The sequence below is a fragment of the Didymosphaeria variabile genome, assembly GCF_027946475.1.
Source record: "Didymosphaeria variabile strain IMI 356815 chromosome Unknown scaffold_10, whole genome shotgun sequence".
In the NCBI taxonomy this organism is placed as follows: domain Eukaryota; kingdom Fungi; phylum Ascomycota; class Dothideomycetes; order Pleosporales; family Didymosphaeriaceae; genus Didymosphaeria; species Didymosphaeria variabile.
In genome coordinates, this window is record NW_026611629.1 from 272083 (window position 1) to 296705 (window position 24623).

The window sequence follows — 24623 nt, forward strand, 5'->3', positions numbered from 1 at the left end:
CGTCGCGATCGAGGCGTGAACCGGGAAGATGTCTACCACGTGCGTCGTGGTTAGAAAGGTGGGGAAATCTCGAGCTTCAATATTTCGACCGGTGTTGTTGGCTAATAAAAGGACCGAAACCAGCACCTCGGAAAGGCTTGGTCGGGCTGCGACGTAGAATGACGTTTTACGCTCCACATGGCGTGCTCGGTAATCTGGGGTAGATCGACAGCATCTTCACGACCGCAAAACAATGTCTGTAGCCTGGGCTCTGGGGGCTACTATTATATCAAAACAGAAATGTCGTGCTAATGCGTATACACGCCTTGAACGACTCATAGATCAATAGGCACAACACCAACAACATTCCAGTCATTCATTGCATCGCGCAAGGGCGTCCCTGTTCGATAATAGCACCGAGCGAGCTCCGTCCGATGATAGGGAAACCGAGCCGGTCAAACATGCGAGCTTAACTTCGACTCTGTTGGGCCGCGTTGTGCGAAAGGCAGCAACAGACGTATCGGGCGCTATGTGATGCGAAGACATCTCAAACCACATTATTCCTTCCCTATGTTGTAATAAATGCTTAACCAACCGTTTCCCTAAAGCTCGGCGTCCATCGTCACACTCCCTGTATGCCAAAAAGTGACCGCCCTCTTCCTGGTAGAAGAGCTCCAGCGTCGATGCATTCTTTCCCATGGAAAATACCCAAGCTGCGTCCCATCCATCGCTTTTGTACATGGAGCACTATCTCTTGCAACACAATAACGACTACCAGCCTCAAAGCCACAACCAACATTGAGATCAACCAAGTCATTGTCCAACCATACCGCGATCTTCTGTCTCTTGCAGGCGTCGAGGCGTCAGACCCAGTGCTATTCATACAGCGACTGTTCAAGCATTGGTGCCTCGGTCTTCATGCGAACATGAGTTCGTTTAGGAATGACCTGACCGGCAAACGGACATGAAGCTTTGGTCGACCGTAGGCCTTGACGCCCTCCCATGCGGCAGTGCCATTAGCCCGGAGGCGCGACTGGGAACGGACGGTCATCAGAGACGTTTCCCATCTAACAAGCATGCGAGCCTTGACGTTAATTATGGGATTGAGTTACTCACGATTAATCTTCGGGTCAATTAGTGGATCGAGGAAACAGAGTGGTCCTCTATTTTCGTGGTAGTCTACAGGTCCGACATAGAGAAGGAGGATATGGCAGACATCGGATCGGAGTGCTCCTCCACAGGTCGTGCACGAAAGTTCGCCGACTGCTTCCGTGTGCAGGCACCTCATTAGTCTAGAAACAGTTCGGAGTCGACGCACTACACGCATCTCGCGGGTACGATGTGAAGTGTGTTGGCGATCAACATCAAAACACGACAATAGCGGAGCAGAGTTGCCCATCAACGGCGAAGCTCTTCCTCCAAAAGCCACAAAAGCAGTCGTAAAACAATTTCGACACTGGAAAAGAAAAGAAACTCAAAGATCCGCAGATTGACTTACGCCCATGACGATACGATATCAACCATATGTGCAAAGCTCCTGTAGAGGACAATCTGTGCGGGGGGGAAACAGCGAAGCAGGTTAGGGAGAATGAGCCTTGTATGCAGTTGAAGAATGGGTGACATTGTGGTGAAAGGGCGTGGAAAATGCGTAGGGGACGGAAGCGAAAGGATAGCAGGCCTGTGGATTGGGGTCATTCGATCTCTTAACGTATGCGAAAGCTACGTATCATCCGCAGGGGCGCATTTTGAATATGACCGCCCCAATTGCGAAACAGATGGGAGATGCTCCTGGATGAAGGCAAGGGGAAATATAATGGCCGGCGTTGCGAAACGCCCCTAGTTTGTACAAGCTTTAATTGTTCACAGGATATCTTATAATTGCTACGCTTTCAATGCATATACAGAAAGAACCAGAAAAAGGTCACTTTCCGCCTCTATGCCGCATGGTGACCGGGTGCATGTCCCTGGCCCTGCACACCGCTCATAGGAATGTATCCGTTACCTTTGGCCTCCTCGAATTTTATCTTTGACACTAGCTTGCTCGTCATGCGCTCGCACCACGGATCCACGTACTGTGTCCACGCATACGCCGACCCGTACAAGATGGGAAGCCAAAACAACAGACTCAAAAACAGCGTCTGGTGGCCTGGATACTTCATCCGTGTCATCTGCGGTTGGCCCTTGTCGTCTTTGTGGTCCGCTGGCACGCTGATGCCATATAACATCCAGGAAAGAATCGTCTTCATAAGCGTTCCGTGCAAAAGGTAAACGGCAAATCCCATTTTCCCGAAGAAGAGCAGAATTTTGCTGGACAGGATCTCTTGCAGGCGAGGGCTGAGCACGATGCCGACGGCGGCGAGCATGAGGCCGATGCCGCTCGAGAAGCGGGGGAGGTCCGGGTTCTCGGGAAGGGTAGGCTTGAGGAAGTGGGTGAGATTGTCGGACCAGGGCATCCACTCGGCGTGTGACTCGGGGTACGAGGCAACATAGAAGCCTGAGAAGACGAGGACGGCGGAGAGCACGGGCGCGAGGATGCGTTGCTGGTCGATGAAGCGGGCGGTTGCGGGTTCGAACTGGAGCTCCGCGATGAGCACGCCCCAGAAACCTAGCATACCGAAGACGGCTGGGCAAGTTAGTTGCGATCCCAATGCGCAGAGAGCGTACTTACGGTCGTTGCTCATCCAATAGTAGGCGAACATGCCGAAGCTCGCCAGCATGCGGTAGCGGGGTCTGATGTAGGCTACTGCGAGGAGAAAGGCATAGATCTTGATGCTCTCCTGCAGGAGCGGCAGCATGGTCCACTGGTTGCGGTCGTACTCATTGTTCCGCTTGATCCAGATGGCGCCAATCTCGTAGACGAGATTTCCCACGGCGGAGAATAGGTTGCCCTTGCGCGGCGGGATCTGGCTGATCCAACCCGAATCGGCGTGTTCTGCCACGGAATACAGGCCCAGCTCGCATATCACAAAGGAAATTACGGTAGCGGCGGCGGAGGGCAGAAACAGGCGGGGGAAACGGCGGAGGGCCGACTTGGATATGGAGATGAAGGCGGCCTCGTGCTTGTCCTGGCGGTAGAGCTTGAGGGGCTTGAGGGCGCAGACGTAGCCGGTGACCAGGGCGAAGATGGAGACGCCGAGACGGCCCTGTATGAGGACGCGCAGGAAGGGCAGCTGCAGCAGCTGGGGGGTGGTGTTTTCGGCGGTTGTGGCCCAGAAGAGGGTGCCGGCCCAGGCGCGCGAGATGTGGGTGAGGACGACGAGGGCGGATGCGAAGCCTCGCAGGCCCTGGGTGGGTTAGCGAAGGTTGTACGACGACAGCACAAGACTTACATCCACCCACTTCACGTTACCCTCCTTTCCAATTGCCATTTGAGGTCGGTCGGGATCATAGGAGAGGGACGAAATATGAAGGGGGAGCAGCTGTGGAAGATTAGCATGGGCTGCCGCATTGCCGTCGTGCCATTGCGATGCGCCGCAAGGCTCGCAACCTCGCAGAAGGCGGTTAGGAGGTTACGTACGCCTGTGCACGGGGATGCCGGGGCGGTCACGCACGGCAGCGAGGAACAGCGAAGGACAGGAGCTCGACGATGTTCGCACTGGTGAAAGGAGTGGACGGCCGAAGGTGCGGGCGCCTTTCAGCCTGCTGCTCGGGTTCGCGGAGAGGCGGAGGACCAGAAACAAACACAAGAACAACAAATGCAAAGCAACACGCTCACAGAGGACGACGAGCAGTGCAATGGTACTCGGATATAGCGGCATGATATAATTCGCGACATGCACACGATTCCCCACCCCGGCGTGCGCTGCGACAGGGGCTCCGGGCGCGCCAAGACTGCCAAGGCGCGGCTGCAGCCCCAGCCCTACACCATGGACGACCATGGACCAGTGCAGCGACGCCGGCGCCGGACTGGATTGGCCCTCGCACTCCCCGAGGAGCGACGCCTTTGCTGCTTCGAGCGCAGCGGGCGAGGCATGGCGCGGCCGTGGCACGCATGCGGTGGGTCCATTCGACGCACCGCGCCTTGGCTCTCATCAGAAGGGGCGGAACCTTGGAATTCGCTGTCGTAGACGAGAGAGCGTCGCTTGCAGGCACCCTCGCAGCGAGTACCAGTGGTGCCAAAGTATTTAAAGGCTAGAGCGCGCGGAACATGCAGGGTGCATACGACCATCCATGCAAAAGGCCAGCTGTCGAATGTGCACGCTGAACCTCGCCGGCTACCGTGTTGCCGTTGTAAGCCTGGCGCGCTGGGCCGAGTTCGCTCTGCGTGCCGAAAGGTGTAGCCTCTTCGGGTGCCTGTAGATCGCCTTACGGACACGCAGATTGGATGGTCGACCGGAAGGTGCTGAAACAAGGTCGACTTGCGCGTACATGCCGCAGAAGGTGTTCGCTGCATTCCATTCGCGCTTCCATGTAGACACCCGGATTCGTGTACGGGAAGGATCTACAACAGCATTTACCAACGTTGTCGCCACGTTCCAGACTAATCAAACCCCATGAGTAACGCTTCCTGCATTTGACCTCTACTCGTGACCCATGCCATTCGTAAAGATAGATACCCCACCGACATGGCCCACGCTATCGTCTGCCCTGGCACCCGGGGCCCGAGTAAAAAGCTTCGGAACCTTATCTACCTGGCCGACCGCACTTGGTATGGCTCTCGAACACTGTCAATTGCTTGTACAAAAGGAGGATTTGTGAGCGAGCAAGCGTTGTGAGAACGCCTGTCGTTCGCCCCATCAGCACGAAAATCTTACATGGGAAGGGGTGTCTGTCAGCTGCAGGCTGCGAGCTGATTTATGTACACGCTCCATGAGTGCTCACAGCACAACATCCATCCCGGCATGTCCTTTGCCACTCGCAAATAACCAGATAGCTAGTCCGATGCATTCCCGTCCGCTACTGAGCCCAGCATTCCCCTTGTCCGGTCAAGAACATGGAGGAGAGGGGAAGGACAAGGGGCAAAAATAGAATAATCTTGCCAGAACACACAAGAGCGCGACTTGACCCACAGCTGATTCGAACAGCTAACCTTCAGGATATCCTACTGTCTTCTGGAATCTGACGCGCTACCATTGCGCCAGTGGGCCGTTGCCGATGTGAAACATTAGAAAAATTTTACCTGTCGAATGTTATATACACTAGCATTGTGTACTACCAAAAGTCCATGATCGCTCGTCGAGATTTTCTCTGATGTGTGATTTTTGATTCTGTATGGTACGTGTGCGGGGCTCGGTTGGTTGCTTCGGAGCTAGGAATCGGGATTCTAGATCATCTGGGCGTGGAGGGCTCATTTGCTTGACGCAATTACATCAACGGTAATACCGCTCACGTACTCAACATCTTGTGTGCACGAATCGTGACACAGAATGATAAGGTTGAGCTTCGTTGCAGCAAACTACATGCACCTTTCCATCTCGCCCACCATCTCCCCTTCTAAAAGGGAATCCCGTTGGTGACTAATTGGAACTGGTCGTACACACCTGTACTCTTGCTGCTCGCGCTCCGCCGAATCAGCTCACGCATATAGTCCGCCGCCTCCCTCTCGCTCTTCTCCAGCACGAACCGCTCTCTAAAATGCTGGATCGTCTGCGGAACAAAGCACGGTAATCCGCTGTCCAGCATTACCTCTACAATCTGGCACAAGTGGTCGCAGTGCTGCCGGCTCGCCAAGAAAGCCTTGACGGTGAGCTCCTCAAACCAACGGAACGGTTGCGACGTCTGGCTGCCGCCCATGACGGCAATCATCTCGCCAGTCAGTTTGAATGGCGCGCGCTCGAACTTGACGCCGCCCGGCGCGATGTCGAAGCAGAAGCCGAAGTCAATGTGAATGATGTGACCGGCGTCATCGATCATAATGTTGCCGTTGTGGCGATCTTTGAATTGCAGCAAGAAGGAGATGACGCTGTAGGCAGCCATGCTCTTTACGAAGTTACTACGCGCTTCCTGGAAGCGGATCGAGTCTTCGTTGCCATATTTGCTAACAAAATAATCGTCAAGACGGTTGACAGCTTCGCGACCGAGCATATCGCGCGAGATGGAGTTGGGAAGCACATCGATCACTCCGCAGCCGGGCGCTGTGGCAGTGACACGGTAGGGGAAGACCCAGACGTCGAGGCCGACATTGTTGAAGATACCACGGAAAGCGGCAATCATCTGGAGCGCTAGAACGTCTTGTCTGCAGTCGTCGCCGACCTTGAAGATAGCCGACTGCCAGACCTCGTAGGAGTTTTGTTTGGAGGAGGACGCGCTGCTGACGAGCCCGTCGCCGTTTTCTCCTTCCAATGCATCTACCTTAGTCTTGCGAATGCGGAAGGTGGCCATGAAAGGTGTCTTTGCATGGGATTGCAAAGGCTTTCCGGATTTACGGTCGATGCCGACCACAACACCGTCTGGATTACTGGGCAAATAGACACCAACATCGACCTGTATCTTGCGTAGCTCTTCCTCGATCATCTGTTTCTTCTCCTCCTTGGGTCTGTCCAAGATTGTCCGTAGCGTGCCCGAAATTCCGGTGACTTTGCCAAAGAATTCAAACTCTCTCTCATAAAAAATTCGGTCAGCATCGCTGAAGCTGGACTCCAGACTAGCCATGACTTTGTCGAGGGTGGGTTTCACAGGATCAGGCTAAGTTATGTCAACTAAAGCATATCGATTGTAGAGCGTGAACATACTATTAGAGACTGTTCGTCTTTGTACGCATTTGCCTTGATGTTCCAGATGATCTGATGAGCGAACAGTTGGGAAAACTTTGCCGTTTCAACGATATATCTTTCAACGTAGCCAAGAACATCGTAACGGAGTGTCTGTACGATCTGTGAGACGTAGAAAAACGTAACATCGACGGAGTGGCTTTCAAGTGCCCTCATGGCATATTGAATGATGAAAGGATGATTGCCGTATGCCGGAAGAAAGTACGTGACTGCACTGATGGGGTTTAGGGATGCCCAATACATGAGGTACTGGAGGTTGTCAGCCTGGCGAAAGCACAGCTTTGTTACAATTACATACTTTGAGTTGGAAGGTGACATCGTTCGGCAATTGTCTGCCTAGGAGAATTTCGATGGCATCAGGCTCGCCGAGGACTCGCTCAGGGAAGTTGAGAACTTGGAAACGCACTTCGGCGACCAAGCGCTGGTTTTGGAAGCGTTTGGGAAGATGTACAGCAATAGAAGGATTCTCATCCCACGCTGTTCTGAGATGCGACGCGACGGCAGCCTGGCAAACGGTGAGACGCAGTCGTGTTAGTGTTTATAAAAATGCTTACCTCTGCGAGTGTTTTGCTGTGCTGACCGGAAGTGAAGTGGTGCTTCTTCCCGTAATCGAGTGGGAATAGCCACACCATCAGTCGAGTCTGCTCATTGGAAATCAAAAGCGACAGCAAATCTTGCTTGGCTTTCAACGACTTCAGAGAACCTTCGGTGATGGCGTCAGTTCTTCCGACAACTTCTAGGTAAGCTTGAACATCAGCCAGAACGTGTGTCTCAGCCTTGATCTGAAGGCGATTGCCGCCGAATGACCACCTAACTCGTTAGTCGATACTATTGGGAGGTATTGCGAGGTCTTACTCTGGTGCTTTCGCGAACCATGCTAATCCTGCGCTCAAAATGCGGTCCTTCAAACGCCATTTTATGGCAGAAGAGAGCGTTGTGCAATGGCGTACAATGCGTAGACCAAGGAGAACTACATGAAAGTATGCTTCCCTCGCAAGCGGTTGGGCACATCCGGAGCTGAGTGCATCGAGTGTGACGTGCATCAGTCTGCTGTAAACCAGTTCTATGTCTGGATTGCCGAGACGTGCAGCATTGAAATGGCTGGAAAGGAATTGCAGAAGCCGATAGTGAGGAGCAATGACGTTGTATATATGTTGTTGTCGTTTCGCGAGATATGGCTTATCTGTTGGAGCAAACTCCTGTTTACCGTAGAAGGGGTCGGGATGCCTTGAACATATCAGCACAGTATTGCAACGAAGACATAGGATGCACCTACTTTAAAGACCGACTGAAGATGCCCTTTTGCTTATTGACAGTGTTTTCCCAACATTCTGCAATAGAAATGAGGATGCGGGACTCCATTCGCGGGTTTTCCTTGATTACACTCATCCAGAGAGATATACCAAGCTTTATCGACTGCTTGGTGAAGACAGCGAAGGGAATGCCAACTAGATGATGTACAACAGGAGCTTGGTCTGACTTAACGCGACAAAGAAGTGCAGAGGCTCGTCGAAGAATATCTCGAAGTTCAGCGATGGTGACGTGATTGTTATTCAAAGTCCGACTTTCGAGGTCCACGAGTAAGCTGGTAGCATCGTCGATCCTACGGCGAAAGGCAGATTGCGTGTGGCTAGCTCCATCGAGTCGTAGCCATTCATCATCTTGCTCGTTTTGACCGTCAACGAATTTATACTCCTGCCGTGTGGTGTATTGCGCGATGAAGTCCGATGCAGTGTTGATGTTTATGCCTTGTCGCTCGATAGCACCTAAACGTTGGTCGGTAGTGGGTATCACCGAGCCCATCTCTAACGCAAAAGAGCGACCAAGTGAGATGTGACCATAAGCGCCTTCGTCGTCATACTCAGACAGGTAGGTCTGAAGTAGTCCTTTAATGTCAAGTGGAGCAATGTCCAGAACTCCTTTGACCCATGCCACAGCCCGCTTGTGAAGGCTGTTCAAAGTCTCTCTTCGAAAATTGTAATCATCTGAAAGCTCTACAACAATGTTGGATTTCTCCGACGCAAAAGTGGACGTCCACCCGTACTCGTCGGTTTCGCCTTCCAAGCAGCTGGACCACATGATCGACAGGAGCTCTAACAGAGCGAACAAGGCGCTCTTCTGACAAAGTGTAGAAGGCACATCTCGGATGATGATGTCTGCGCATGTGAAAGCCGCCTGTTGGACTCTTGCAATTCGATGACAGCACCCAGAGAATATGGTCGAAAGTTGCTGTGCCAAGTATGGCGTCGAGAACGAGTGTAGCTTTCCGGAGAGCGTTTTTGCCACATACGTTCGGGTGGCAGCGGCCGCGATAGCGAGCATACAGTTGCCTACGCCTCCGCTACGCAGTTTCGGGTCGAGAAAATAAGCGAGCGCTTTTGTGCAGTCACCGGCACTGGCTCGTAGATCTTCAACCAGGTAGGCGGTGTTCAAGAAAACAGCTTCCGAATAACTCAAAGATCTGACATCTGCCTCACATGTCGGCAACAACTTCGCGAGACGTTTCTTCTGCTCGACGACATGTTCAGGAGATTTGCCTCGTCGCAAGACAGTGTTCAATTCAATGTCACTTTCAGCGAGGGAGGCTCGTTCCTCCGTAATCAAGGATCGACTGAAACGTGCTAGCGTTCTGAGCTCATCCACATGTTCTTGAGAGAGACTGGACGTGAGGTCGAAGCCATGTATCACGATGTTGAACCAAGCATCTCTCTGTAGACTGAGAACATGGTCATCCAATTGTGATGGGTCTGTACGCCCAGCATTTCGCGAGAGCAACAGAGCCAAAGGCGGAAGTAGTTGAGCAATCTCCTGCGCAGCCAGCTCTGTATCTCGGACCTGACGATGATGTGTTTCCGGCGAATCACCTTTGCTTACGATAGTGTCGAGCAGGTGCGTCAGATACAGCTCGAAAGCATCCGACTGGGCGTCAATTTCTCGAGAAATGTGGAGTCGTGCATGTTTGATCTAGACAAGAGTCAGCAACGTCATCCTCAGGATTGAGTATAGATATTTACCGCTTCGAGAGTAAACCGATCATCTTTGAGTAAAGCATCATGGCATAGTTTGGAGTAGAGCTTAAGAAGTGACCGAAACTCTCCAGGACCGCTATGCGTTCCAAGAAGCGCAGAATTAGTGACAATTTTGGCATCCACTACCTTACTGATCCATCCCACTTTTTGCACAAGCATGGATAGAGCTAGTGCAGTAATTTTCTCATCCTTGCTTTTCCTTGCTACGGAAACGATCGTTTCTATCACGGTCATATGTACGTGATTCGGCGCCTCGGTGTCACTCGGTGTCAACGAAATGGCGCTACCCTCGTGCTGATGGCTGTACAGACCAGTAGCCCGCGAGGTCTTCCCGTTGCCATTCGTCAAAGTCGTGGCGGTGGAATTACGGTCACCAACTGGGCCGGTACTAATTACGTTCCCAAGGCTATACAAGGTTGTGATGACTGCGTCTTGTGGGAGGAGACTAAGAACGGAGGCAAGTGACTCAGCAGCTATCGATGCAGTCTCCTGATCGAAACCGCCCTGAACGATGACACGCGGCAGAGAGCGTCCGAGCCCCGCTGCAATGACTGGCGAGAGCTTGGCCAGCACAGCCATGGACTTGAGTACTGTCGACGCCAGATTAAGATCTGCGGCTTGGACGGGGTCGTTCAAAGCGTTATCGAGCCATGACAGAAGTAGGTCAGAGTCGGCAATGTCCTCATCGTAGACTGCACAGCACACGCACGTCGTGATAACCTTCGCCTTAACCCCAGAAGCTTGACGTTGTTGCCAGGCAGATCCGACACGTTGTAGATAGTCAAGATCGTTGTCCAAACGATCCATTTCCTCGACAGCAATGCGCGTTAGCCCTTCAGCAAGAGCATCAGTTGTAGCATCCCGCAATACGTTGCTACTGTTATGCGGAATTTGAAGCCCATCTAATACATCGGTGTCAGGCTCGTGATGTGGCACCTGGATGAGTCCTGAAGCACATGCGACAATGACCTTGAGGAAAGAATCATGGAGAACCATGGCGCCCAACGGTCGTCCAATGGCGGCATAGTGCTTTGCGAACTGTTTCCAGTATCTCAGACCGTGCTGATGAGAACGCGCATTTCTCACGATTGACAGAGCCGTCTCAAAAGCGATCAAAAACTTTTCGGACAGTGCCATTTGGACATTTTCAACGAGTTGCAGCTGGTCATATGCGCTCCAGAAAGTGGAATATTTGGCAGCTGCGTTCAAGAACCCCAAGAGTGACATGCTCTGCGTCATGACACGTCCGAGCTCGCCGTCGGCTGCAAAGTCGACCTGATCATCGTGGTCGAATTGTTCTGATGATGACTGAACAGCAGCGGCTGACCAACCCTTCACATACCGGGTGACGATGTCGAGAACGCGTGGTCGCAAACGGTCGTGCCGGGCCCCCAATGCGAGGATGGCGGAGGTGAGATGCTGGGTAAGGACCTCGTAGGGTGAAGGGTCAATGTCGCGTAACTGGGGAGAAGGTGCCAATCTTTGGGCGAAGGACTCGGGCAAGTATGGTGCCAGGCGCTTCAGTAGCTCGTCTGCGATGGCGGGGGATTCTACGAAGGGGGCGGCTCTGCAGAGGGCGAGTAAGGCCTCGAGCTCTGGGAGTTTCTGCCATGTATCAGAGCTGTTGATGCTGCCTGTCAAGCACTGCCAGCCTACACACCATGTAAACGTTGGTCACATTCGCGGTGGGCGCACCGTTCTCCCCAGAGGTGCCATTCTGCGCCAGCGAGCCGCTCGGACATCGTTTGTACAGCCTCTGGAGGTCGTGGTCGGGGCCTGCGGAGGGCGGGGCCTGCGCAGACAGCTTTGCGAGCTTCTCGAGGGCATTCCTACGGATAGGGCGCCTGGTTGGCGACGTCAGCTACATAGCGCACAAATTGAGCCTGAAAGAACGCACGTCATATTGTCGAGGGCTGGAGCTGATGGCACAAGCAGTGCTCAGGTCTGCTTGCGCTGTGCACGATATGCGAGGAGCGCGATGTTGCGCTTGGTCGGGTGACGAAATGTTGTAGCTACAGCCGATGTTGCGGGACGTGTGGCGCAGGCCACCACCACTTGCAGTCGGCGATGAGCGAGTGCTGGAATCCGTCGCCGCAACGCACTCTGCTCAGCCGACGCGAAAGCTGGGGCTGTAGACGATCGACTTCTTGACTGGGTGCAGCGACATGCCACGCTAATGTGATACTCGCATGTGTGGAAGATGCTGTTGACATGTTCCTGCCATGGCATATGGTGCTCTATATCAGAGATACTGACTATGGTGCAATTGGACGAAAAGCCAGCGATTCATAGCATAGACCTGGGCACATCCCGCCAGTACGCAAAAGCAACGTATCTCTGTGTAGGCCTCATACACAGTAGAGCTGCGAACTCTCAAGCGCTGTGGCGCTCAAGACAGTATACCAGAGAGCGTGCCAAGAACAGCCCGCGCTTACCCAAACAAGAAAGCAAGCTCCAACGCGCAACTCGCAACTGCCTGCTAGACGACGGCGAACTCCATCCACACCAGCGCACCTTGACCGCCGCCTCTCCACCCTGCTGTGTCCTGTTCGAGACGCCCAGTTCACTCCCAAGTCCCGCACCCTATAGCCTCCTCTTGCGACAATCATGGTGAGTCCCGGCCGCTCTGCTGCTCCGCATTTCCTGCTAACAGTTCCGATAGACGTCCATAGGTACAGGTTACGACCTGTCCAACTCCGTCTTCTCGCCCGATGGCCGCAACTTCCAAGTATGGCCCCGGCTACTTCGTACATGCCCCTCATTTGCTCACAATTCCAGGTCGAGTACGCAGTCAAGGCGGTGGAGAACGGTGGAACAGCTATCGGCATACGATGCAAGGATGGCATAGTGCTGGCTCTAGAGAAGCTTGTCACGAGCAAGTTATTGAAGTCGGGTGCGAACAAGCGGATAGCCACAGTTGACCGGAATATGGGCATCGTAAGCAACAGCCACCCATTGGGGTAGCACACGATGACCTAACAGGACACACCAGGTTTCCTCAGGTCTTCTTCCCGACGGTCGCCACTTCGTCTCCAGGGCACGCGACGAGGCGTCTTCCTGGCGCAACCTCTACAAGGCTCCGATCCCCACATCCTCGCTCGCAGACCGCATGGGAAGCTACGTCCAAGCATACACTCTCTACTCTAGCGTGCGACCCTTTGGCGTGACCGCCATCATAGGAGGCTGGGACTCAGAAGCGGAGCTGCCCGTAGATGGCCAGGTCGGAGCAGGACCAGGTGTTGGCTCTGGAGGCAAGAAGGACGGTGCAAAGCACGGCGGCCCATACCTATACATGATTGAGCCGAGCGGACTCTACTGGGTGAGGTGGACATGAGAACACCATGGAATCATCCAGGCTAACAGACCCAGGGTTACTATGGCGCAGCTACGGGCAAAGGACGACAAATCGCGAAGTCCGAGCTCGAGAAGCTGAACCTCTCTGAAGGTGAGCTCACGCTCGAGGAAGGAGTGAAGGAGGCTGCGCGTATCATCTATATTGCGCATGATGACAACAAGGATAAGGAGTTTGAGCTGGAGATGACTTGGATAAGCTCTACAACAGGCCCGACCAAGGGCAGGCATGAGGATGTACCGAAGGAGCTGAGGGAAGAGGCCGAGCGACTGGCGAAGAAGGCATTGGAGGGTGATGATGAAGATGAGGAGGAAGAGAAGATGCAGGAATAGGCCAATCGGTCTGCGCCATACCTTCATGCCAGCGATGAATAGCCCTGAAGATGACGTTGTCACGTGATGACCGAGATATGAACACAAACAGCAACCAATAGATTGTGTGCATACGCAACGACCGACGTTTAATGACTGTGTGGATAGCATATACTCTGGAACGAAAGCACCAAGATGACGTCGTGCGTGATGGGCGGGTGTTTTTACCCCACTAGGCGTGTACCTTCCGAAACATACATTTTTGCTATCGTCTCGTACTACTTCACCAATATTTCTCCGCGCTTTCTACCTTTCCCACAATGCCTCCGACTTTATTGCTCATTCGCCACGCACAGGCTTTGCACAATGTGGCAAACGACTGGTCCTTCCATGATCCACCGCTATCTGGGCTCGGCGAACAGCAATGCAAAGAGCTGCAGGAAAGCCTCAAAAACAGCGATATTGGTCCTCGGGTCGAGCTGATCGTCGTCAGCTCAATGAGGCGGACCCTGCAGACTGCTAGCATAGGGTTGGAGTGGCTGATCAAGGAGAAGGCGATAAAGGTGCTACCGGACGCTGGTTGGCAAGGTAGGTTGATCATCACCAAGAGGCGAGCTTCACTATATACAAGTCCTGGGGTCTTCAGATGGCGGAATTATGGCTCATTCTCTGCATTCGTCCTTTTATAGTACACCTCTATGTGGCTTGACACGCTGATTAGCTCGTCAAATGCCTCCGAGCACATGGCGCCTCCTGTGTCGACAATACTAATGTCCTCAAGAGAATTGCGATAAGCCCTGCGATACAGGCTCGCCTATCAGCACCATGGCCAAAGAGTTTCCCGACTTCGATTTCTCGGAAGTCGACCCGCTATATCCTGACAAGACATCGAATCTCTCCTCGAACCCCTATGCGTTCACTCGCAAAGCCATACTTGCCCGCGGCCAAGTTTGTTTACAGTCACTCTATTCGAGGCCTGAGAAGGTCATCGCGGTGGTGTCCCACTCTGGCTTTTTACGCGCAGCTGTCTGTAATAGACGCTTCTTCAACGCGGACTGGCGGGTGTTTGATTACGATGAAGAGAGGATGCAGAAGAGCCGAGAAACGGGCGAGGGTTTAGATGGGCAAGGGCTGTATCTACTGAAAGAGTGGAAAGAGACGGAAGAAAAGGGCGGAGGTATGGGAAACAGCGACCTGGGAGTCTTTGGGCCCAGTAGTGCAGATTTTCCAGCAGAGGTAGAAGAGGAGGCAACAAAAGAAGTTCCGGCTTAAACCGCGGTGTGAGACTGCTAATCGCGAGAGGACCCTAAAGCACGCGGAAATTCACCAGATGTATCTGCACACGGCTCATCAGATCTGGGCTATAGACGCACACTTTACAAGCCCGAAGCTGACAGCGCTACTGACGTACAAACCCTTGCACCCTTTCATTTCGCTTTGTGCGCTGTCTATCACTTTGGCTCATCTCGCGCTATTTCCTCTTACACCCGGTTTATAGAAGCAAGCGGCACTCGTGAACAGCTCGAAGTCTCGTCAGAGATCTCCATCAACCCTAGGCCTAGACTACGGGCAAGTCCACGGGAGCTCGCTCGGCGACAGCGTTCCCAGATTAGTCTCCTGTTGAATCCTTTCCAGCGCCATGTACTAACTTGTTGTGGTAAAATTGGCTCGGGTGGCGTCGTCTAGCACCAACGCAGGGCCTATGGCTTCAGACGGCAATATGTACGATGAGGATCCCGAGAGCGGCTAACGGCATTGGGCTGGTATTCACGGCATGAACAGTTAAGCGTGGTCGCGAAATAGCCCCCATCGTTGATTGCATTTCGCCCTAGGAGGCTCAAGTGCCTACTTGAAGGTTTCCCCTCCTTGCGCCCGCGGATCTTGGCCTCCTTCCTATTCCCGTCCTGCTTTCCATCCTGCGGTCTGCCTTGCGCCTGTCTGGTGTTGCAGCTGTGCATACAGACATAGTGCAGATGGCCCCAATCTATTCATCGGCTGCCCTCCTCACGTTTCTGCACTTGATCATCGGTGCAGTCGGCGAATCGTGCTATTTTCCTGACGGCTCCACGGATTCCGGGCACTTCGCGTGCACCTCTGGAAGTACAAGTGTATGTTGCGCAGAGGGCTTCGAGTGTTTGAGTAACGGACTCTGCAACGACTATCGCTACGACAACTATGAGAGGGTGCTAAGAGGTGGCTGCACGGACAAAAGTTGGGGTGACGGATGCCCGCAGCATTGCACTTCTCTCTGGCCGCAGGGGGACGAGATAGTCTATCTCTGCAGCAACGGAAAGTACTGCTGCGGTAGGTCTGAGGATTGCTGTAATGACAACGATGCCCAATCTTTCGATTTTGGAAACCCCCAGATCATTGCCACAGCTGGCAAGACTGTTGCGCAAGCCACGAGTGTACCGGAAGCAGACAACGATCAGACAACGACATCGTCGCAGCCCACGCAAGTAACGGTACAAGATGTATCACAGGCAACGCAAAGCCAGCAGCAGGATGTCTCTTCTTCGGCAACGGAGGCGTCATCCACGGGGTCGTCAGACGAGCCAGAAGCAACAGACGGATCAGTCAGCACGAAGGCAGGTACTTCAGGCGACAGCACCGCAAAGGCGGCAGCTACACAAGCTTCACAATCAGATGCGACAGGAACAATAGCACGTACTGCGTCGCAATCCGACTCCGCAAACACTGCGTCTCCTGTCACAGGCTCTGGGTCGGACCCAGACGCTACAGACACAGCCAACAATTCCAACAACAACAACAACAATGGCAGCAATAATCATACCGTCGCAATAGCCGCTGGTGTAGGTGTTGGCGTTGGCGTCGTCGTCTTTCTCCTTTGCATCGCTGCTTGCTGGCACATACGACGCAAACGGCAACGGCCGGGCCTGCGCTCAAGGAACCTTTTCGAGATTGGAGAGTCATCGACGCCGGCTATGGAAGTTGCAGATGACAACAACAACAGTGGGGCACGGCTCGGCGAAAAGGGGAGGGGGAGCAATATATATGAGCTTGATGGTGGTGCGGGGGGAGCAGAGCTGCCGGCAGGGAATGAGGCGAAGGAGGTCCATGGGGAGAGTGCAGACAGTAAAAAGTGGCCGGATATGCCTAGGTAGATATCACATGATTCTCGGATTGTAATACATACATAATGCTTGGTTGCATCTTCGTGCCCTCTTGGTAGGACCTTAGCTTCGAATAGAGATGCACTACCTTCAAGGCCACGGCATTGTCCCAGAAGCAAATCTAGGAATGTGACATGGTCATGGATTGGTTATGTACTCATACCTTGTACCAGTGGCTCTGACTTAATTTGAGCAAGTGACACCTATTCCGGATAGAAGGCAAATCTACAGCCTATCTAGACCAAGCACACCGATAGAAACCTTGAGCCACTCCACTCTGCACCCAGACCAATTCACCCAATAAGTGTGGAGGTATTGGTCCATACCGTTCCTATTTCATCTGGATATTGGTCAGTAGCTAGACAACTGTCGAGATCACTGCCAACCATAGTAATAGGTGATCCTTTCTCTGACCATATCTACAAGGTTTGCGGAAAAGTTACGCATTTGCAGAGTACCTAGCGACACGTAACCTATAAAAATTATTCTCTTCAAGATGCGGTAACCGTCTCGACTTTGTGGCAATCCCCTTGGCTATACAAAGAGTTACTACCTGTTCCACACAACAGCTTCTAGTGGCCGCTGAGTTCATGACTGTTCAAGGGACGTGTTGCGTAGACCAGAGATATCACGCACACCCAACTACGCGGCCTGATTCATGGCATGTAAAAAATGAAATGTTGGAGTGCGGCGCGAAAAACGCAATACCTGAAAGCAACGACCAGTCAAGCTCTCCCCGATAGCACCCGTGTGGCCTTGCGTAAAGATTTTTGTCATCGAGCAATGCGAAGTTCTCCGGTGTTTCCTTTGAAAATTTGGAAAGTTAACACGGCTCTCGACGTCGATGGATTACTTGTCGCGCTCTCACAGCATTGAAAACGTCTATAACACGCTGTACGTGTAAGATAATCCATGTTTGCGATAGTCCCACATCTGGCGGAAGCTGTGATCTTGAGCCGAGCACATGCACCAAAGTCAGCCATCATCCGTCTGCTTAAACCGTTTGCAAGTCCCGCGTCGAATTGAGCTCCACCGCGAGGTTGCGAGAAAACAATGCCAAAAACTGCAAGGATCCAGACAATCATCGTAACATGTGTAAAAGATCTCCTCGGCGAACAATGTTATCGTTGAAACCTATACTACATACTTGAATCACGCCTCATTGTGAGGCTTCCAACAGTCCTTCACACGAACTTCCCAGCATGGAAATACACGTTCAATGCTAGAGATGTATGGGTATCCCACTTACAAAAGACTTATCCGCCCTCAACACTTTCACTTGCCTCGGGGCAAGTACAAGAGGTACTGAAATATCGCCAAACATGCACGGATGTTGTCCGTCCGTTTCAGAGTTACTGTGTGAAGGATTGTCGTCGGCGCATGGAAATTAGGCTGAGAACTCGGTGAAGACAACACGATAGACGCTTTCGTTCGATGCAGACATTACGCCTGCAATTGGTAAAAAGGCAAATCGTGCCCTTTAATCTCGTGGTCACACTATCCATACAGGAAGAATGTAACGTATACGCGGATGATAAGGCGATGAACGAGGGAATCTAGAACCTCAGCCTGCAGTTGGCCAGACTGGTGATTGCCAAGGTAGCAATGTGCTGGTGCGCCACAGATCCGTTCGAGGTGATGGTGAATAAGGCACAATAGAGGTTTTGGAAATTCGGATCGAAGGTTGGAGGTTGGAGGGTCGATCGTCAGGCCGCATCAGTTCCTAATCCATGTGCGGCAACGGTGGCAGCGTATGTGAATCGTACACCTGCTCGTCATCGTCCTCATCGTCCTCGCTGTCATCTCGCCTATCCAGATCCTCCGCGTCCTGCATTTCTTCGTCTTCGTCTGCAAAGTCGTCTTCCCCATTCATTCTCCCGCCGCCATTCTCCAAATATCTATTCGAGCCCTTTGGCCTCGTGCGGACCACCCCCTTATTCTCTTCCCAGCGTTCCATTCGCCGCATCACGCGACTGAGCATTTTAGCGCGGTGATAGCACTCTTCGCCATAATCGTTCTCCTCGCCACCGTAGTCGATGGGTACTAGACCCGCAAGAAGTGGAGGCTCTACCCTCTGGTTGCTAACATCTCCATCTTGCTGGTAAGAACCGTTTGCTTCCTCCTCTGAGTCGTACCCGTCCTTGATGCCTTTGCACCGTGTCCAAGCTCTTAAGAGTGGCGGTTGCGCGCGTCGCCGTTGAGCAGCAAGCTTGTACTCCTTACGAATACCGCGATCGAGGATGACGTCGACGCGTCGACGACGGTACTGCTCGACAGCGAGTTGGTGCTGGGTCAAGGGGCGGGTGCGTTTGTGCGTTGGATCCGACCCGTTGAGAGGCAGATAGAATCCGTGTGGTCCGGAGAAGGTAGGAGCATTAGTAGACGGTGACTGTCCGTCTTGAGAGTTTGTAGCGTCTAATTTGGACTTGAAGCCTCGCGTGGCAGACGCAGTTTTGCGAGACCAGTTACCGCGACCAGGCCCCTTCGGAGCGGGTGAAGAGGCAGGTGCATCTTCATTTAAGAGTGTGTTGATGCGCATATTTGGTGTAGCTTTCTTGCCGGTATTATACACGCTAATGGGAGGCGATGCCGATCGTGTGCGGTCTGTGTCTGAGCCGTAGTCGCGCTCTATGAGTGATCGTGCGAGCTTGCTTCCTCGTCCTCTTGCTGAGCCTGGCAGGTGTTAGCTAGGGTGTGACGTGAAGAGAGTGGGCTGCCCTACCATGTGAAGGCGATTGTCGATCTCGCCCAGGAGTAGATGCGCCATCATCTGCTACCACCGAGAAGACTGGATTCTGGTTGAATGCCTTCTTGTTGGTGCGCTTGGGGCCTGTAACTACGGGAGCCATGTCGCTTGCCAAGATAACGGTCCTCTCTTTTCGCTTTTGCTCGCCAAAGTCCTGCTCCTCGGGCGTGTCCACATTCTCCAGTGCCTCCTGCTCGGGTGTCAAGAACTCAAAAGCAGGACACTTGATGGGCAGGTTGTTGGTAACAGTCTCTTCAGGCGGGCCGTACTGCCCCGGCCCGAATGGGTTGTTCAGTGCATCCTCTTTGGAAAAGTCGCTCTCGAGGTACCACCACATGAGCCACAGAAAGGCGGTCGCTCGGCTGCGGCTACTAAGATTGGGTCGCATGACGAGATCGAAGAAGTCCCGCGGCGGGAAGAAGTGGACTTCAGAGATTTTGGGCGCGTACTGCGATAAGACGAAGATGAGGTTGACGGGGTTCGTTCGCGGAACGGGCTTGTCCATGATGTCTTCGATTGTGCTCGGCTGCTCCGTGTCTTCGGTGGCGCCCTTGAGTATTGACTTGAGTCGCGGCGCGTCCTGGAGTTGCTTGTATGCGTTCGGGTCCTGGTGGGCTTGTAACGAAGGAATCGAATGGTAGGTCCGCAGTTGGGCTCGCATTTCGGGGAAGACTGCAGGTCGATTAGACAAAAAGAGCTTGTGGCCACTGGCGCCGATGGGCTTACAATTCAGGGTGGTGTTCATCCTCCCCACGTTGACCAGCAGGCACACCATGGCCATGTTGACGGCGGCCGGCCGCTCTGTCAACAGCTTGTCCTTGAGTATCTTGCTGCACTTGCTGCTCTTGGCCATAGCGTCCAGGTAGATGTCGGCAAAGGTGAAGGCCTGCTCGCCGTCCATCTTGGAGAAGACCTTTTGTTCATCATCGAAGACGTATTTGAGGAAGTCGAACTGGATGTCCTTGCGCCAGAGCGGGATGCCGTCGTCCTTCTTCAGGTGCCGGATCTTATTGCCAGAGTAGACCGACGAGACACTACCGTTGGCGTTGCGCCGCATCGTCGTGGGGTTTGCTGTGTAGTATGGGCGCTGCGACTTGGGCACATCCTCCGAGTCGCCCTGGCTTTCGTCGGGACCAGGCGTGTTCGGCAGCGACGGGGGCGTAGGCTTTGAGTCCTCCATCGCAGGCGGGTCGGCGAGGATGTGTCGTAGGCTGTTTCGCGAGTCGGGCTCGTCGCGGACGTGTGCCGTTGATGAAGTCGCATCCATGCTGAGCTCCGTCGCCCTGGTGCAAGCAAGCAAGCAAGCACGCTCCCGGGTGCGCAAGCGTGCTGTGTGAGCTTTGGGCAGCTAAGAGAGCAGGCGCATATGCGTAGCCGCGGTGGAGGCGGCGGACTGGAGATTGAGTTGGCGACAGCAGGCAGCCTTTGCGCCCGTCGATGCAGTCAGTGCTGGAGCTCGGTGGAGCGTGAGCGCGTCCAAAATCCACTAACTTCTGGACGGGACCGTGCTGTGGCCCAGGGGTCCACACCTGTGCAGTTTGCACGTGCAATGTCGACCACCTGCAAAAAACATTCGAAGGCAAGATGTAAGTGTCCCCACAATGGGCTGGCTTCATATGAATTTACGTGCAGATGTGCTGTATTATAGCTCCTCGCAAAAGTTCAGGCACACGCATTTCTACGTCTGGGTTGTACAGAGCAACCTGGGTTACTCAAGGCCAGCACGCTCGCCAAAACAGTTGCGTTCACCACGTCAAGTCAAGCAGACAGGTCCATGTATAAGAGAACACTTGCATTTGGAGCAGAATACCAAGCTCCACAGGCTAGTCTACCAAGCCATGATTGTCCTACGCAATGCCTTTTGATGATTCCCTCCTCCCTGTCATGAGAGTCTTGACACAAATGCAAACCGATGCCTTAACCACCGCAAGCTGGCTCGTTCCACGCAGCCAAACGGCTGCCGAAAACTGGGGTATCTCCTTGCAAAACCTTCACTTCATGAAGGCTCATCATAAAGGATTAACCCACGTGAACGCCATCTATGTGCGATGAACCACTAAACTTTTCCGTCGTCCAAAAAGATCCACGCTGAGAGCTCTCCGGCTTTGAGAGAAACGACGAAAAAGACGCTGGCCGAGGGGTATGACAGGGAAAGGAATCGCTTTTAAGTTAAACAGAGATGAAAACAGGTCGCTAGCATCCATCGAAAGCCCGAAAATGGAAGTCTATCTGAGGGCCCCAAGCAGCATGAAGACCAGGGAGGTCGACACCATAAAATGTTCGTAATCCATTCCGTAGAGGCAAGCGCCTCGGTCGTCTAAAGATCAAGCTCCAGCGGAGATCGACCGCGCGTATCCTGGGTATGCAGAGCTCGAAAAGACGCGTGTTTGCAAAGAAACAAGTCTATATGCTGGTTGGGGTATGAGTTTCCGGAACTTCCGAAGGTGGCCGGATGATTCGCCGAGATAATGAAACAGTCGCAGAATAGGAAATCGTTGGAGGCATTCAGCATGATACGTCATGCAAAAGTGCCTCGGCCGCAATGTGCGGCGGAAGGCCTGGATATGGTCGTTCGTGGACATCGGATCCAAGGCCTCGCACGTCAAGAGACGGAGAGGCGATTACCACCAAGAGTTGCCTCCAGGGCCAGACGGGTTGCCGTAACTACCTCCATAGCTGCCGCCGCCGCCGCCGCCGAAGCCTCCGGCAGGAGGGCCGTAGTTGCTGGGAGGTGCGTAACCGCCAGCGCCGCCGCCGCCGCCGCTGAAGCCTCCCTGTGGTGCGCCACCCCAACCTCCTCCGCCGAAGCTAGAGTTGCCTCCGCCACCTGCATAGCGACGGACATCGCGAGTGGCAGTGGAGCCGCGGCCGCGACCGCCGCCTCGACCTCCACGTCCACCGCCTCCTCCGTAGGAGCCCTCACGAGCGATGCTCTCCAGGAAAGTGGGCACCTCCTGGTTAGCCTCCTTCAAGAGCTCGATGAGGTCACGAACAACACCGCGGTTGCCGCGGTTGAAGAAAGCAGTAGAAATACCAGTGTTGCCAGCACGGCCAGTACGACCAATACGGTGAACGTAGTCGTCAATGTCGGTTGGGAGATCGTAGTTGACCACGTGAGTGACGTTAGGAATATCTTTTTTTTTTAGTCAGTAAATGCCGCTGGATGTAGTATGGAAAGTAAAAGAAGAGTATGGGGGGAAACAAAGAAGAGAAAAAAGGATGGGGCGAAAGGGTCGAAGGGGCAGATGGGCAAGAAGGTGTATCCAGGGAATCCATAGTTCGGGAATTGGAAAGGTTGATCCGGTAGTAATGAGCTTGAGCAATCCGAGGAAGTCATGTTCCAGTAATAACGCAAGTCAATCCAGGAGTGGTGAAGATGAGGTACTCAAGCCCCACAGGCGGAGAGGCGCGTTGTGAGGGTCTGCAGCGTAGCTACACGCATCTCTTGCGACGCGGTAATCCAGAAGTGGTGTTCGTCCAGGGGTGTTGGGGAGGAGGATTGGGGAAGCATCGCCAGGGGAACAAACCATGATCCATGATGCTGTGAAGTGCCTGACTTCATAGGTGTGGAAGGACTGCAAAACAGGAGAGAAGAAGTGGGAGAGGAGGAAAAGAAGTACCAAACAAAAAGGAAAATGCAAGCGCAAAAAGTAAACATGATAACGTACCTAGACCTCGAGCAGCAACAGCCGTAGCGACAAGGATGGGGCAACGTCCAGTACGGAACATCTCCAGAGCCTTCTCACGCTCGCGCTGAGTTCGATCTCCGTGGATGGAAGTTGCAGGGAAACCCTGGTTGATAAGGAAATCGGAAAGCGAATCGGCCATGCGCTTCGTCTCGACGAAGATAAGCGTCAGACCAGCGCCGTGAGTGTGGAGGATGTCGAGAAGGACGGAACGCTTGTCCTGGTCCTCGACGTATTCAACCTTCTGAGTAATGTTCTCCGAAGTCGAACCAACACGACCAACGGAAAGGAAGATGTACTCCTTCAAGAAGTCACGAGCAAGCATCTGGATGTCTCGCGGGAATGTAGCGGAAAACATAAGAGTCTGGCGCGCAGCGGTAGGGGGCATGTCTTCACCCTCGACGATGCGGCGAATCTGGGGCTCGAAACCCATGTCCAGCATACGGTCGGCCTCGTCAAGGACAAGGTACTTAATGTTCTGAAGAGAGATACGACCTCGCTCGATCAGATCGACCAAGCGACCGGGAGTGGCAACGAGCAAGTCACAGCCGCGCTCGATTTGGCGAAGCTGAGAACCAATGTCGGCACCACCGTAGACAACGCAAGGGCGAACCCAAGAGCGGTATGCGAACTTGCGGGCCTCATCGTAGATCTGGGATACCAACTCGCGAGTTGGAGCCAAAATCAGGGACGTGGGGTATGCCTTACGTTGACGTCCGTAACCGTAGCCACCGGATTGAGCAGCGGGGGCGGTGCTGGGACCAGTTTGGAAAGCTTGGGAAAGGATGGGAAACAGGAAACCTCCGGTCTTTCCGGAACCAGTCTGGGCACAAGCCATCAAGTCACGGCCGCCCATGACAATGGGGATCGAATACTTCTGAACAGGAGTGGGGACCTTGTAGCCAGCAAGCTCGATATTGCCGATGAGGTGGTCGTCGAGCGGGGGGTTCGTGAATGTGGTGACGGGTTCAGGGACGCCCTGACCGGAAGCTTCGACTGGGATGTCATCGTACTTCTCGAAGTTGATACCAGTCTGTTGCTTCGACGGGTCGTTAGGTACACCGAACAGCTCACGCTCAACACGCGGGTTGGCAGGACCGGGGACGTGCTTGCCATCCCTCCACTGTCCGTCGCCAGACCCACGGGCATTGCCGCCGCCACCGGAACCGCCTGCACCTGGTTTGCCGTAAGCATTTGGGTCGAATTTGCCCGGGCCGGCGCCATTCCAGCCGCCGTTGCCGCCACGGGTGGGAGGAGCGTCGCTACCTCGAGGGGTGAAGCTCTGAGCGTTTGCATTCGCCCAGTTGCCGCCACCGTTCATACGCTGCTGAGGAGGAGGGCCTCCATATCCACCGCCGCTACGTTGTGTCAGCAAAGCCTCGTCGTCTATAGATGGGAAAAGAGGTACTCACTTAGGTCCCCAAGCGCTGCCGTTCATGGGGCCGGGGCCGCCACCGTTCATCATGGGGGGGCCGTCCATCGCTGGAGGCGGACCGGACTGCTGCGCGCGACGCATGTGAGGAGGTATATAGGCAGAGCGCTCCGGCTGGAAACCGCCAGGAGCGTGCTGCGAGTCGTGCATGGAGAGACGACCCATGTCGAGCTGATCAGCCATGATGGGTGAGGGGTGATTGACTGTGGGCTGAGGTAAGAGTTGCAGGATAAGTAGGTCGAGG

At 53.7% G+C, this 24623-nt stretch overlaps 7 protein-coding genes and 1 non-coding gene across 8 annotated transcripts; 3 read left to right on the forward strand and 5 right to left on the reverse strand.

Moving 5' to 3' along the window:
- Nucleotides 1–1913: 1913 nt before the first annotated feature.
- Nucleotides 1914–3347, reverse strand: N0V89_012139 (uncharacterized protein; the record flags this gene model as incomplete). Its single annotated transcript, XM_056220863.1, has 3 exons — nt 1914–2602; nt 2648–3263; nt 3309–3347. The coding sequence occupies 3 exons, from the start codon at nt 3345–3347 to the stop codon at nt 1914–1916; spliced, it is 1344 nt and encodes a 447-aa protein (XP_056064850.1).
- Nucleotides 3348–4980: 1633 nt separating this feature from the next.
- On the reverse strand, nt 4981–5066 carry N0V89_012140. The gene has a single exon. It is a non-coding gene; the product is annotated as a tRNA-Trp (tRNA).
- A 346-nt stretch (nt 5067–5412) lies between these two features.
- Nucleotides 5413–11620, reverse strand: STT4 (phosphatidylinositol-4- kinase; the record flags this gene model as incomplete). The annotated part of the gene is made up of 9 exons (XM_056220864.1): nt 5413–6603; nt 6651–6938; nt 6988–7194; nt 7244–7499; nt 7545–7916; nt 7966–9653; nt 9704–11323; nt 11379–11562; nt 11616–11620. 9 exons carry the CDS (start codon nt 11618–11620, stop codon nt 5413–5415), a joined length of 5811 nt encoding a protein of 1936 aa, XP_056064851.1.
- A 705-nt stretch (nt 11621–12325) lies between these two features.
- PRE10 (putative proteasome subunit alpha type-7) lies at nt 12326–13402 on the forward strand (the record flags this gene model as incomplete). The annotated part of the gene is made up of 5 exons (XM_056220865.1): nt 12326–12328; nt 12381–12446; nt 12497–12655; nt 12711–13037; nt 13088–13402. The coding sequence occupies 5 exons, from the start codon at nt 12326–12328 to the stop codon at nt 13400–13402; spliced, it is 870 nt and encodes a 289-aa protein (XP_056064852.1).
- Nucleotides 13403–13701: 299 nt separating this feature from the next.
- On the forward strand, nt 13702–14653 carry N0V89_012143 (uncharacterized protein; the record flags this gene model as incomplete). The annotated part of the gene is made up of 2 exons (XM_056220866.1): nt 13702–13969; nt 14163–14653. The coding sequence occupies 2 exons, from the start codon at nt 13702–13704 to the stop codon at nt 14651–14653; spliced, it is 759 nt and encodes a 252-aa protein (XP_056064853.1).
- A 903-nt stretch (nt 14654–15556) lies between these two features.
- On the forward strand, nt 15557–16506 carry N0V89_012144 (uncharacterized protein; the record flags this gene model as incomplete). The annotated part of the gene is made up of 2 exons (XM_056220867.1): nt 15557–15564; nt 15690–16506. 2 exons carry the CDS (start codon nt 15557–15559, stop codon nt 16504–16506), a joined length of 825 nt encoding a protein of 274 aa, XP_056064854.1.
- A 1732-nt stretch (nt 16507–18238) lies between these two features.
- N0V89_012145 (uncharacterized protein) lies at nt 18239–20528 on the reverse strand (the record flags this gene model as incomplete). The annotated part of the gene is made up of 3 exons (XM_056220868.1): nt 18239–19188; nt 19238–19933; nt 19988–20528. The coding sequence occupies 3 exons, from the start codon at nt 20526–20528 to the stop codon at nt 18239–18241; spliced, it is 2187 nt and encodes a 728-aa protein (XP_056064855.1).
- Nucleotides 20529–21882: 1354 nt separating this feature from the next.
- Nucleotides 21883–24562, reverse strand: DED1 (DEAD-box ATP-dependent RNA helicase; the record flags this gene model as incomplete). Its single annotated transcript, XM_056220869.1, has 3 exons — nt 21883–22394; nt 22930–24305; nt 24360–24562. The coding sequence occupies 3 exons, from the start codon at nt 24560–24562 to the stop codon at nt 21883–21885; spliced, it is 2091 nt and encodes a 696-aa protein (XP_056064856.1).
- Between the last annotated feature and the right edge of the window lie 61 nt (nt 24563–24623).